This window comes from Anopheles funestus, chromosome 2RL (genome assembly GCF_943734845.2).
Source record: "Anopheles funestus chromosome 2RL, idAnoFuneDA-416_04, whole genome shotgun sequence".
Classification (NCBI taxonomy): domain Eukaryota; kingdom Metazoa; phylum Arthropoda; class Insecta; order Diptera; family Culicidae; genus Anopheles; species Anopheles funestus.
The window spans coordinates 31,146,873-31,161,583 of record NC_064598.1 but is presented as its reverse complement, the minus strand read 5'-3'; the positions used below and the strand labels follow the sequence as shown (position 1 = coordinate 31,161,583).

The 14,711-nt window shown below is 40.8% G+C and overlaps 3 protein-coding genes across 3 annotated transcripts in view; 2 read left to right on the top strand and 1 right to left on the bottom strand.

Annotated features, from left to right (window-relative positions):
* Positions 1-3,706, top strand: part of LOC125764273 (diacylglycerol kinase eta) — a 42,351-nt gene extending 38,645 nt beyond the window's left edge. Inside the window, exons 13-16 of the mRNA XM_049428326.1 lie at positions 26-1,268; positions 1,345-1,905; positions 1,976-2,409; positions 2,475-3,706. Coding sequence (XP_049284283.1) covers positions 26-1,268; positions 1,345-1,905; positions 1,976-2,409; positions 2,475-3,005 — 2,769 coding nt within the window. The 3' untranslated portion in view covers positions 3,006-3,706. The remainder of the gene's footprint in view (positions 1-25; positions 1,269-1,344; positions 1,906-1,975; positions 2,410-2,474) is intronic.
* Positions 3,707-8,606: 4,900 nt separating this feature from the next.
* Positions 8,607-9,868, bottom strand: LOC125764350 (pyridoxine/pyridoxamine 5'-phosphate oxidase-like). Its single transcript, XM_049428514.1, has 3 exons — positions 9,727-9,868; positions 9,493-9,649; positions 8,607-9,398 (listed from the first exon to the last, which is right to left on the bottom strand). The coding sequence occupies exons 1-3, from the start codon at positions 9,770-9,772 to the stop codon at positions 8,876-8,878; spliced, it is 726 nt and encodes a 241-aa protein (XP_049284471.1). The 5' UTR covers positions 9,773-9,868; the 3' UTR covers positions 8,607-8,875.
* Positions 9,869-10,981: 1,113 nt separating this feature from the next.
* On the top strand, positions 10,982-14,613 carry LOC125764342 (arrestin domain-containing protein 2-like). Its single transcript, XM_049428494.1, has 4 exons — positions 10,982-11,823; positions 11,909-12,088; positions 13,511-13,696; positions 14,200-14,613. Exons 1-4 carry the CDS (start codon positions 11,368-11,370, stop codon positions 14,374-14,376), a joined length of 999 nt encoding a protein of 332 aa, XP_049284451.1. The 5' UTR covers positions 10,982-11,367; the 3' UTR covers positions 14,377-14,613.
* The last annotated feature ends 98 nt before the right edge of the window (positions 14,614-14,711 follow it).

Here is a 14,711-nt window from a genome sequence, read left to right as displayed (position 1 = left end):
ATTCCCACATAATTCATCACGACAGGACTTGGACAACGATCGCTTCAGCCATATCGATTCACCGGAAACAAGTGACACAACGGAAGCATTACACGGCGAAAGTCTTATGGATGACATAAGCTCAGTGCTGGGACAAGATTTGCTGGGAGCATTGCAGGATAATACAATCACGGAAGACACGACCACCCTGTGCACACTCGATCATACGAAGCGAAGAAGCTTTAAGGTAAAGCAGCAGCGCAATGATACGGTCGAGCTTGAGCAGTGCGGGTTTGAAAACCGTGTGTTCGACATCGACAATCGGTGCGATGATCAGAAGGTAAAGGAACCTCGATTCTGCAGCTTGGCCAAATTTGTGGAAGGGAACGATATTGCACGCAAGAGCTTCAAACGTCCGCATCGGGGCATGACGCGAAGCCTGGGAACAGGATTCACGAACCGTTTGTCCGTCGGTGAGAATGAGTACGAAAACATCAAAACTTTTGCGCGCAATTTGCTACCAATACACGGCTCACCTTCGGATATGTCTGTATCAGAAACGGACACAGTTCGGTCGTCTGGCTTCGAGTACAAGAAGCTAGTGTCGGCAGCAAATCCGGAAGATGAAGATGAAAGTCTTCCGGATGATGATCTAGGCGAGCGATCCTCAAGTGAAAATGATGAACCGCAAGGTCGTACACATGGGGAGGAAGATGATGACGAGGAGGAGGACGAAAAGGAAGATGATGAAGATCGCCATGAGGATGAGCGAGCGGAAAGGGATGATGAAGATGAGGAGAAACAGGCCGACCACGATGAGCACGAGAAGGATGATCGAAGTGAAAAAAGCTTCCGATTGACGTGCATCCCCACGATCAATGTGGTAGTGGAACCACCGTCTCCTGCCATTAGCGATGAATTACGATCGTTACGAGTGCCGGAAATACGACGCCATTCTGAGCATACGCCAAATCTGCTGGCACCGCGCGAAATCGACATCAATCGTCGGCACTCGAATAACAATCCGAACTTGTTGGGTTTTGATTCGGAACACATTCGCTTCCTAAATTGTTCTCCAGCAGCATCAAGACGCATCAGCAGTGGCAGTTTGCTGTTCAAACCGGAGGGTTTGGGTAGCTCCAAGAGTAACATCTTCAGCTCGAACCTAGGACTGTTCAATCTGGACAAGGATTCAGATGCCAGAGAGGAGAGGAAAAAGGAGGAAAAGGAAGAGAGGGTAAAGAAGCTGCCCATCATCAACCCGCTCGTCCGGTTGCCGTCCTGGCCAAGTAAGTATATTACGAGGCGTAGTGCCGCAAGAAGACTGTTTCAGAAATCGTCTACAATGTTTAAAAATCCTTACAGATGTAAGCACCGGAACCGGTTTCATATCGAAGTGTTTGCTTGCTAATGCCGACACCTTGTGTGCTGCCGTAAGCCCGCTGATGGATCCGGATGAAACACTGCTCGAAGGATATTACGAGAAGGCGGTTATGAACAACTACTTTGGAATAGGTATCGATGCGAAGATTTCTCTCGATTTTCACAACAAGCGTGAGGAGCATCCGGAAAAGTGTCGATCACGTGCAAAGAATTACATGTGGTACGGTGTGCTCGGCTCGAAGCAATGGTTACAAAAAACCTACAAAAATCTGGAACAAAAGGTACAGCTCGAGTGCGACGGACAACGCATTCCGCTGCCTTCCTTGCAGGGTATCGTAGTGCTAAACATTCCGAGCTTTATGGGTGGTACAAACTTCTGGGGCAGTAAGAAGGAGGATGACTGCTTCCTGGCCCAGAGCTTTGACGATCGTATACTGGAGGTAGTGGCAGTGTTCGGATCCGTGCAGATGGCTGCATCGCGGCTTATCAACCTGCAGCATCATCGAATAGCTCAGTGCCAAAGTGTACAGATTAATATTCTTGGTAGGCTTTAGGAAGTTGCAGTCTGTGTTGGAAGAACAATGACCATGACATGTATGCTCAACATTTCCAGGTGAAGAATGCGTTCCGATACAAGTTGACGGAGAGGCCTGGTTGCAGCCGCCTGGCATGATACGGATCATACACAAGAACCGTGTACAGATGCTGTGCCGCAACCGAAGCCTGGAGGTGTCGCTGAAGAGCTGGCAGGAGAAACAACGCCAGCACAGTATCAGTATCGCGCGGGAACAACCTTCAACCGCGTCCGAGCATCATATCGCGCCTTCGGAGGATATGTTTTCCGAGCGTGAAACGTATCTCCTGCTGAACTTTATCGAATGTGTCAGCACGCTGGTAAAGTGGGTAAAGTTTCTTATCATATCACATCCTTCGCTGCAGCCGAACCTATACGTTGTGGCCTCCAAGACAGCGGATGCTCTGGAGTCCATCCATCCGGGTGGTAAAATCATCGAGGGACCAAATCTTCGTCGGCAGCTTACACAACTGGTAAGTGTTTATCCGTGCAAGTCTGTCCCCATTTTTAATTCGCGCCAATGTGTGTCCTTCTGCAGGTTCGATGCTCTAGACAGCTGTACGAGGATACGTGTGAACTGTTGAGAGAGCGCAGCCATAGTCTAATACTCCGTGAAGATCTGGAAACGAAGCTAAGCGTTTCGCTCGCAAACATGGAAATGGAACTCGGTAAGTGTACGCTGCAGCAATCGTCCGAGACCGGTGAGACAAGGGTGTATCTGAACGTGTTGGCACCGAACGAAGAAATCGATCATCGCAAAAAGCAGAAACCATTCTGGTTGCGGTTCCGCAGCGGACATAGCTCCCACCATGCGCCAGCAGTAACCGGAGCTGTATCGAAAGCTGCTGCAACGTCACGCGAGACGGTCAGTAACTGGGGTGTGGGTGAAGTGGTTACTTGGCTGGAAGCGATGCAACTGTCGGAGTATGTGGACAGTTTCATCAAGAATGATATACGCGGCAAAGAGCTACTAACGCTGGCGCGCCGTGATTTGAAGGATCTAGGCGTAACCAAAGTTGGACACGTGAAGCGTATCTTGCAAGCAATCAAAGACCTTGGAACAGGGTAGATGTGTGGCAATAGCGATGATATGTCGCTATCGTTTGAACAATACACCCATAACGAACCGATGACGTACATGTGAAACGAAATGAACAAAAATCCACCATTTAATGAGACTTTTGTTACCACAGATGGTGAGATCTTAGTCTCTCCAAAACGATGGACAGTGAGAGACATACAACTAAAACTTCGATAAAAGCAACTAAAAGACTTTGGTATCTGTCGTATTTAGTAGCAAAAGTGCATCGATAACCTTACCGGTAAGGGTATACCAGCATAAGTGTAGTTCTAAGGAAAATGCTGCACCGTTTGGTGAATGCAGACTGTTTTGTAACCCTCTCTGATCCTAACTGATTTAGCAATGGCCGTACAAAAAGTTGCCGCCTTTTTTGCATCCTTTTCTTTCTCCGGTCACGGACCTGTCTGGGTGGCAGCTTTTCGCGATGCTATATAAAAAAGAAGCAAGGGAAACATAAATTATAGCTGTGAAGATGTAAAGCAAAACACGATACAACGTGAAGACGCAAGCAACACATTTAATGTAAAAAAAAAACATATTCCGATTATAAGATATTGTTGTGCATAAAACGTCATATACATCGTATGGTTTAATCGTGAATATTAACCGGGCTGTTGATTGTGTGTTTTAGTTTCTTCCCTTTAATCGTTGCTTGATCGTGTCGCGAGATGTGATGGCACATACATACGATCGTACATCGTAATGGATCGAGAAATGAAAATCTGATTCCTGATTCGAATGCGCTTTCACCCTTGTGGCTCGGATGGATCGATTCGTTCGATTCGTTCATGTATAATGTTACTAAAATCTTATACCAAACACTAAGGTGTCGTTCGCGTTGGGCCGATGACTTCTGTCGGGCCCAGCAAGCGACCGACATGGATACTGTCATGCTGTCTTAATCCTTTTTTTGTTCCTGTTTAGTACTGTTGGATGTTTACTACGTACGTATTAGGTATACTGTGTGAGGGAAGTGAAGCCACGTGTTAGTTGTGATAAGTGAATATGAGTAAGTAAAAATATCGATAGCGTAATAACCTACATTAATTAGTCGAAGGACTTCAGTTAACGGTATCAGATCAAACTAAGCACAACCACTAATCATGGAACCAGTCAGCCCAATGAAAGGGTAAATGTTATCTCATCGAATATAAACAAAAAAAAAACAGATCAAAGCAAGCTACTTATACACTTTACATGATTAAATATACAGACCGTAAGGATATACTAAGTCTTATACAAATAATAGAAATATACATATACAATTAGATTGTAACCCGTATCGAAGCGTTAGCGCATACGCCGATCGCCGATAGATCCGAACGAACCGAACTGTAAATTGTGCGATACCGGAAATCTTCAGACATAACCAAAAAAGAAATTATCTAAAACTTCAATCAAACCACTGATACGGTATGAATGCTGTATGCGTAGAGAGACGTTAAATACGGAAGAGAGTAAAACCTATGCAATTAAATCGTATAATAAATCGAATCATGTCTAAAACCACTAACCCGGTCCCAGCAACTAAACATTACATTTCCAATCAATTTATCAATGTGACCGAATAAGACCAGATTTTAATCAGAACGATCGTGCGACACTTAGCCGAAGCTGTTTGCGAACGCTTCTAGGGGGAAATATGAATATAAAACGAATTCAATTTTCGGTAGTTGAGACAATGTAGCATATAGTTATCATACAACATTCGTTTTTGATGGTTAATACAAGAAATCATAAAGAGAAAGATAGAGATAAGAAAGAGAAAGAGAGAGAGAGAGAGGGAAAAAAGGGAAAGAATAAAACATGATAAGCAAAAGAAAGTAAACAAACGACGTGCTATCAAGTATAGATCTCAATTGAAACAAAAATACGCTTTCCGCAATCGGGATGTTTTCCATTCGAAAGACAATCGTAGTATGTGTAGTTGAACAAAACAAAACAAAAAAAAATTGAATTAAAAAATTGATAAGAAACGTAACATAACAAAATCACAAACACACATCTTCGTACACTTTAAACTTTACGGGCAAATTAAAAAAAAAAACCAAAATTAATACCTTCTAGTGTAGCGAGGTTATTAAGCGGTTAAACGTAGAAATGGTGTAAAATGTTCTGTTACCTATAATTGGTGAGTAGTTCTTAAAGTAAGGTTAAAGCAAATGTTTATCTGATCGAGGCGCAACAGAGATATATGATCTTCTATTTGGATTTTTTGTTGTGTTTCAAAATGTGTGTACGTTCGTGTGTGTGTGTGTGAATGTAGCCTGCAAAGGCTTAAAAACAATGGTAATGGACGCCTTTTTTTCTAGACTTTTATCATCGATCACTCAGCAAGAGATCGACAAGACTTCCACTATGGAAACTTAACTGTCTTTTGCGTTAAGCATTAATTATATTGTTCGGGGTTCGGTAGAGCAAAAAAAAAAAAAAACAAACTGTGAACGGGAAAGCTAAAACGGTGAAGAGCCATCACGCCGATGCCTAATCAGTGGGAGAAGCGACATTAATACGGATGCCTACGGATCAAAGGAATGTTTCAATTATATAAGAAAGTTTATGAACCACAAAGTAACATTTAACAATTAATCTAAAACCAATGAGCAAATTTAAACGGAACGCAACTTCATACTGATATATTGGCAAAATTGTTAGAAATGAAACAGATAGATGTTGATCATTGACTGTTTCCGCGATAGGTGTTTGGTAGTAGTCTCCGGTAGTGATATGGATAGATACACAAAACCAAACAAAACAAAAAATCACTTAATATTGAGCCTGCCTATAATAATGGAACAAAAAAAACCCATGCATCCGGATTTCGACCACCGTAAATATCCATTTTAACAAAAAAAAACAAACAGTTGTTTAGAACTCGTTAAAATTCAACGAACGATAGTGTAAGTGTTCCGGGATGTACGAAAAACAACAAAAAAAAAAAAACAGCAAGAACAATCATGTGGCGTGTTAGAAGAATAATTGGCTCATTTTGCTAGTTAAGTTAAATGGGAAATAATTTATTTTTAAAGCTATCCTCTACCCACAACACAGCAATAGTCGCTTCGTCTGAGTAATGATCGGCAAAACATTTCAAACAGCGGTAAGATTGAAGCTTTGAAATAGTAATTTCCCTTTACCACATCTTACGTGTGTAACAGCAACAGAATGAGGCCAAAAATTTACCATTAGCATAGAGCAATAAGCGACTAACTACTGCATACGCATGAGTTGTCTTTGTGTAGCAATCGTAAGCCATTAGTCACCAGTTAAGAGCAATATCGATAATTTCAATGCAATCGGCAATATTTAATTGCAAAAGTTCCATTGTTTTCTTTGCCAAAGATGTGGTCCCATCGAGTCAGCAAACTATGAATTAAACTTTTTCCCTGTGCAGGTAGTAAAGTAGGTTCCCGGTTCGTAATGTTTGAATGTTGCTTCAATTGTCGTAAACGGTAGTGAAGGAAAATGGTGGCGCGGATGGCCATATGCAATAAGACGAACTTTCTCTGCCAATCGAGATGCAATATGGCTGCGCATATGGCTTAATTAGCATAATCCCCCAAACTTGTAACCTTGCCCTGGTGGCATTAATTGTATCATTGTAGTTGTAATTGTAAGCAAATGATAGAACCATAGGTTCCATTGGTTTGCGAGGTAAGGAGCATAAGGAGATGATTTAAACGTATTCAATAGATGAACCTCCCCCAACCTGTATCTGTTTGATGTTAAGGATTTTTGGTTAAGGGTACCGGATACGCATGTCTATTTGAGGAGTCACATCGAATAAAGCAGTTTATATTGAATTAAGCGCTTATATGATTGGGTGCATTAGTAGATGTTTTGTGTTTAGCTACTTGTACTAGAATGCAACACAAAATATAGAAGAGGCAGGTATAGGGAATGAGCAAATCCTAATTATATCATGTGATCAATGCATGATCACGGCCGTTGAAACAATCTTACCAAATCTAGACCAACCAAAAACCAGTCACAACTTCTACAGTGTGAATGAGGCGAACGAATGCTTTCCTATTTCTTTAAACAGAAGTACAATTTCTGACCAAATATAAAAAAAAGATGGCCATGCATAAATTCGTTACAGCATACCTAAGCACAATGGACCAAACAAAGTCAAATAGATACCACACATATGCACAGACAAAGGTAACAAAGCATAACCTGTCCGTTTTATTCCCGCCCCAATTGACCAAGCTTGTGCTAAACACCAAAGTAAAACAAAAGAGAGAAAAATAGTCATTCCGAACAGGCATCTAGTGTAACGTTAATCCGGATCAATTGCGTACACGCGTGTGGTACGTAAAACCCCCCAAAAATCTATCACTGCAGTTGTTTGAAATGTCATCAAACCACATTAAAAAACATTGCACATCAATACAAATGGCAAGCAATGGCGGCGATAAATGGATATGAAATTCTCATCGTAATTACGTTTCGTCTGATTGTACAACGCAACATAACGCAGTCGAGTACTACGGGTATTAACAAATACAAAAGTGTACGCATTTCACAATTAAAACTTACGGCATTGACACTGAGAGACGATACCGGTTTACCAGCTATCGAATTGATACGACGATTGGATTTATTCTCTTTTAATTCTGGCCATTAGCAATTAAATCGAAAGAAGTAGGAAGAGACGCTTCACAGCAATGAAAAATAGTATTCAGTTTGTTTTATACTAATTATTTTGAAATTATGTTTTGCAAAATATGAAATTATTATGGTTTTCATTTTATGCTTTCACCCTATATTGTTTGGTTGTTTCAAACAGTTCTTCAAACAGACGATTCTTTCTAATCGAGTCCCTCTGTTTGATAGTAGCATAGTAGCTATTATAGGTAATAGATGTATACAATTTATAATACATAAAGAGAACAGCATTAATGTATGAATTACCAGCTGTTGTAATTATTGTCCCTTAATACAGAACGTCTGGTAGCAAAACATTTCAGATACATATTAAAACTTTATTTTGCTACATTTATACAGCATAATAGTTCATTTGTACTACTGTTTGTGCGCTGTAAAACTTCCTCGCTCCTACTTTAGCTAAGTTCTTTATAATCGTTATACGGCACAAAAAACCACGTTTCACGAATTACATCTGTGATATTTTGCATTCTTTAACTATATATAAATATACCTTCAAGATCAAAGGCGAATTGGTAATAACATCTCCAAATTCTAAAACAGTCCAGAACGTTTGAAACCATAACAAGAAAAGTTTGATACGACTGCAGCAAAGAAATGTAAAAGCGTTTTACTAACAATACATTTAAATTTACCTACAAACAGTACTTTCCACCTGCATTTGGAGTAAGTTATAGTTTTTTTTTACCATTTTAAAATCATTGCAATCGCGAATGGCGACCATTAACCGTGCAAGTAAATACATTACAATAGACAGTAAAAGCTAGGATAAGGATTATTCGCATGAATACAGAAGGTCCCAAAAACTCATATACTTTCATTGTCTGATATCTGCCCATTTAGAAATGCTAGTTCGTTCTATTCTATTGAATGGGATAAGATTCCTAAAATTTAACACTATTACCACCGCACACAGCATATGGTGCATTCCAGGTTTGCATACCACAATTTTATTGTAATATAAATAAACGATGTCAAACACAAATTTGTTTCCTCCCATGATCAAACAACAGAATCCTTATAACAAAAGAAAGTCCGGTTTAATATTAACCCGGAAACCAAACATTAATTGTTGTGCATTACTTTACACATCCGATATGTAAATTAAACTTTTCCATTCGATACAACACTCGGATTAGTTATCTAGATGGAAGACGGATACGGCATCAACGGATTCGGCTGTCCGTTTATGGTGCTAATCGTTCGTACACCCAACCTTCTTCTCCCTGATGAAGCAATGTACCATCGACGGCTTCATTCCTACCAAGCTCTTTACGGAACCGGATGCGATCGTGTAGCCGATTAGTTTGTCCTTGCCAAAATTCAATCGTTTTCGGACGGACAAGATAGCCACCCCAGTTTGGCAGTGGTACTACACCGTCCGGTCCGAGTTCTTCTTTGATTGCTTTTTCTTTTCGGTCTAGAAACTCTCTGTTCGGTATCGGTTTGCTTTGTGGGCTTGCCAATGCCCCGATTTGACTCGCGCGTGGACGTTGGTGGAAATATGTCTCCGAAGCCTCGCGTGATATGCGCTCTGCCATGCCTTCGATTCGTACGGAGCGTCTTAATGGTAGCCAGTAGAATGCCAGCGCGACGGAGGGATTTTCTGCCAGTTCGTCCGCTTTGCGGCTTTCGTAGTTGGTGAAGAATGTAAATCCATCATCAGTAACATCTTTTAACAGCACGAACCGAGCCGACGGTACAGCATCCCTACATTTTGGTGGAGTGTGATAATATCGCTTATCAGTACCACATTGTAACCGCAACCAGCGCGATAAGTGGTTAAATCGAATCATTTACATACTTTGTTGCTGTTGCTAAGCACATAGCGTTCGGCTCGATGATCTCTGGAGTCTCGCAGGCATCTTGCAACCACTTGCGAAATAGGCTTATCGGTTCCTTTCGCTCAATGCTGGATTCTAGAAAGATCTCCTTCTCCGATTTGTACTTAATCCTGAGTGCTAATTTGCAAAGGAACAATTATATTTAGAATTATGGAAATATCTAAAAGAAGTACAACAAAAAAAGCTTTACTTACATGCAAGATCTACGAACGACATTCTCCTTAACAGCGTTATTCTCATAGAGAAACGAGAAACACGAATAAACGTTTATGTGCTTTCAAGAGTTTTTTTTCGTATACAATGACGTTTGTTTGTTTGGATGTGTGACAGCTCGTCAGCTGACCGCGGTTTGACGTAAATAACCCAAATAACAAATTCGAAAGCACCGTTGTAAGCGCGCAATTATTTGGTGAAATGTGGGAAATTTAAATTTGCAAAATAATTGAATAATTCAGCAAAAATGAAAGTGTTTAAACATCGCGGATACAAATTTAAAATAGAAGGTTTATATCGATGCATCGAACAAAAATTTAGCTTAAATAGTAAATTGATAGCATCATTAAATTCAATGACACTCAATTCGTCACGCTTATTATTCCAATGGACTAAGAAATTGTAAGTTAAAAATAATAATAGTAAACATGACCTAAAAATTTTACAGCTGATAAAAGATTGAACTAACGCTTTGTAGAAATAGTAAAATGTACTTTTCTATTGTTTTTTTTCCATTCTATTGTTTCTATTGTTTGTTTATTATTGTTTTTCAAAGCATTTTCAGCATAGAAAGAAATCACAGTCGTGATAAAGACTAATGATGATAAAGACTGATTGTTGCAAAAAAATATAAATCAGTAGGTACACAAGTGAGTTCATTCAGATCAAAACTCAGCAGAGCTAGATTTCTTACTATCTAGTTATGTTTAGCCACAAAAAGCACTGTCAGCTGCTTTCGATCGCTGCCCACGATTGACCCACGCGGCACTCGGTGGTTTTAGGTCACTTGTAAAATTTAGATAAAATTAATAATAAAATAACCTTTAAGGACTATCAATACAATCACAACAAATGTAAATGTAATATTAATGTAGAATAGTGAATTGTGGCGTGTTAATAATTGTCTGTTTGTATATCAAATATGGTCACGGATAAGGATTCATGATATAAAACGTGTTGGCTATCTTTTATGCTGGCTGCGGAAAAGTGAGACAATGATTATTGTGCAATATTTACCTGACTTAATATAAAGTTTTTCTCGAAACTTCACAACGCTCGTTGTGGGATGCGTTAATTTAAATTACACTTTCATTAAACTGGAAATATTGGCAGTTGCCGGTTGGAATTCGTAAATCGTACGCGGAATACGTTGAAATGGAATCGCGTTGTAGAAATAAAATCCATTTGGTATGATTAGCCAGCACCAGTAGCTTTTTAATTACTACACCTTATTAACCGTGCCAGTTCGTGGACGTGAGGCAAGGGATGAATTTAACTCTCCGCTCGGCTATTGCTATTTTCTCATTTAGATTATTCCAGCCGACGGCACTCGTTCACTCGCTATTTGGTGGGATCTGTGGTCGAAGGTAGGTAGGCAAGCCAACTTGCTTGCGAACGCCCACTGCCCAGAATTCTCATCTCAGCGGCACACCGCAAACACCGTCACCGTCATTGCATCAGTGTAGATTCAGATTCGTTCACGAGACGCACGGCACTATTACGTACGCTGTGTCGGGTTCGTTTGTGACGCGTCTTTGAGAAGATTTGCCCATCCGATTTTTACGCTTAATCTTCGTTACCGATATCTCGATTCCGGTCGGTGTCGGTCAGCCGATACAACGATGTCGAAAAAGTTGACCAAATTTCAAATCATTCTCGACCGTGGCGCCTTGCTGTATCTTCCCGGACAGGTGTTGTCCGGTCGTGTGCTGTTGGAAACGCAAGCCGATACAGCCGTGCTCGGGCTACACTTTCACGTCCTGGGCGAGTGTACCGTCCATGTGCCGAAGGGACGCCGGGATAAATCGTACGATAAGGAGAACTACATCGATTTCCGCATGAAGCTGCTGGATGATTTCGACAGTAAGCCTATCCTGCTATCACCCGGCATACACTGCTTTCCATTCAAGCTGGGACTGCCCGTATCACTGCCATCCACCTTTCTCGGTCGGCACGGTTGGGTGCAGTATTACTGTAAAACAAGCCTCCAGGAAACGTCCGGAATAACGCACAAAAATCAGCAGGTGTTTATCGTGCTGAATCCCATCGATCTGAACCTGGAAGTGCCGATCATGAGCGTAAGTTGTGCGCCGTGTACCACCATACAGCGACCGTCCGTAAACGGTGTGCCTAATTCTGAAGTGTTGTTTCGTTGTTCCGTAGCGACCGCTCGAGGCAAACGTCGATCATCGCGTGGGTGTCGGTTACATTGGTGGCGTGGTGCGCTGCAACGTGGGACTGGACAAGCGGGCGTACGTGCCGGGCGAGAGCATTCTACTCACTGGCGAGGTTCACAACCGCACGAATGTGACCGTGAAGCTGCTCAAGTATGCGCTCATCGAGGTAAGCGCGTCGAAACCCACGCGGGGACAAGTTTTTTGTTGTTGTGTGTGTGCGGAACAGCGAAGCGTCATCGCGCGCTTGAGATGCACGTTCTGCATATGGTCAAATAACTGCTCCAAGTTTGGACGTTACAATTTACGAATTTTTGGCGTGTTCTGTGTTTGGGAATAAGCTTTATAAGAGTGTTGTAAAGATTTAAGGTTTTTTATGAACTTTTTTCGGTGGCCATTCTTGGTTGTTGAAGATTCGAATTTGTGTACATGATGTTGATGGGATACTTTTGAAAAGTTCTATGTATTGTTTATGTCATTCAAAATCAAAACAATTTAAATGTTTCGATTATTTTTCAATTATCTCCAATTTCAATATTGGCTCAATGTTTTTACATAAAGTTTTATATTTATAACAGAATCTGCTCCAAATTACATCCGGATCGTACGCCCTGAGTAGCGCTGCAAAATTAGCTCTCTTACTCTGACTAGTCAGTTATGGCTGGCTGAACCTAGTAGATCGTTACGCCTATAATACTACGAAGAAAAAGAGTCCTTTAATAGTTACATACAAAAAGTAAAATTTGCTTATAATTTTCCAATCAGTTTCTTTTTTATTCAGGTAGAACGGCCTGGAATTTTCCAATGAGTTTACTATAAGTGAATTAATTTAGTTATGAATGAACATTCAATACCCCACCAATTGTTATACATCGGCATGCCTGTGGTTTGTTGGAGCCCTACAATAGCTCTTGCTTATTGTTCACTCTTGTACAGTCTTGTTTTATTGTTCACTTTATTTTATTTCAAAATAATGAAAAATGTTTAAAATGAACCTTTTTATCATAAAAGATTTATTTTTATTCTTAAGTACCTATTACTTATCTCTAAAATGCAAAGTATTTATCGTAGATCATTCAAACTTTAAAGCCAAAAGGTTTCACGCGATAGGTATTAAATCCCATTCGGACCGTCACCCCGTAGCAACGAAGGACTATCTGGCTACTTGGTAAAAATAAGTTTAGTACGCCAGAAATGGCCGGTATAACCACAAGGGTTGTTAAACCAGAAAGGAGAAAAATCAATGATTCCAATTCTAAAAATTCTATCGATTAAAAATAGAAAATAATATAAGCAATGATAATGAACGGATATCCTTCGATATCCTTCCTTGTAACCCATTTACTAATGCTGATCGTTTTCCAAAAAAATAGCTTATAAAATAAGCATCAAATGTCCCATAGGACGACACTTTTTCCGGGATCTCGTTCCAGATATTATGCAAAAGTTTATGAATTTCGTTTCCAAAACACATTCCAATTGGGCAGATTAGGGCAACGAACGGTTAGTAAAATTTTTGTTTTTTTTTTTGTTTTCTTTTTCCTTTTCCTCCCACCATCCGCCATCACGAAAATGTGTTTTTACCCATCAGACGGTGAAATACTTTGTGCATGGCCGGCTCGTGCACCAGGAGCGACGTGAGCTGGATGCGGTTGTGCGTGATAAGATAAAGTCCGGCGGTAGAGATGTGTTGCAGAATGGCCATCTAACGGTACCACCGTTACCACCCACCAATCTGCTCGGATGCCATCTGATCAAGGTGCAGTACAGCGTTTGTGTGAGTATCGGATGAAGTGTGTTTTGCATTACTATCTGTGCTTGTGGGTTTGAAGTATCGTCGCCTGCAGCTTACCCTGGGAATAGTGACATATGTATCCCAAACCGCAATATTATCACACGACCAGCATAGTGGGTTGTTGTCTTTATCGGTGAGAGAGAATAAGTGGGAAAAGGAATCACCCCACCGTGTTGAGACATTTGAAAAGTAGAATTGAGGGTGTATTTTTCCCGATAAATTGAAACAGACAGTGGGTTTTTGATTAAAGCTAAGTTTCAAACATGACCATTGAATTGCACCACGCGTCAGAATGAAATATTACACCCAGCGTGTACATTATTTGCGTGCTAGAAGCTATGTTTTGCACAACATCAAAGTGAATGCTTTGCAAGAGCAAAAACCCACACGAACGGATTCCATACCCCGGTTTTGCAAGAGGAAATAGTGAGCACGGTGCGCAATAATAATGTATGGTTTTCGATTCCATTTATCAATAATCCCAGGTACTGATTGAACCGAACCTGATGGAGCGCCAGGAAGCCATCCGGATTCCGATCACGCTCGGCACCTACCCGTTTCGGCGCGATGATGAAAATCTCCAGGAGTGGGTTGACAACTACGTGCAGTATCCAGCAGCATTACCCGTCTCACGCGGTACCCCGTTTGAAGTGTTGCACTAGGCACTGCTGCGCCCGGTCACAGGATATGAGTCTGTCACTCGAGATTAACGCTACTGATCGATGTGTGAGATATGGTCCTGGTGCATGTGTGAGTCCCATCCTATCGGCACGGTGCAGCAAAAGGTGCTTGTGGTGTTGTTGAGTTTTCAAGCAAGAAATACGACATTATTAAATAGAGTTTGTACGCTGCGAAAAGACATAAATGAATTACTAATAAAAATAAATAATACAAAAAAAATGTTTCATAACAAAAAAAGAACTAACAATTCTGAATACAAACTTATTAGGAACACACCCTTGCACTTCCACGGAAAGTAGTTTCAGAAAAAAAGCTC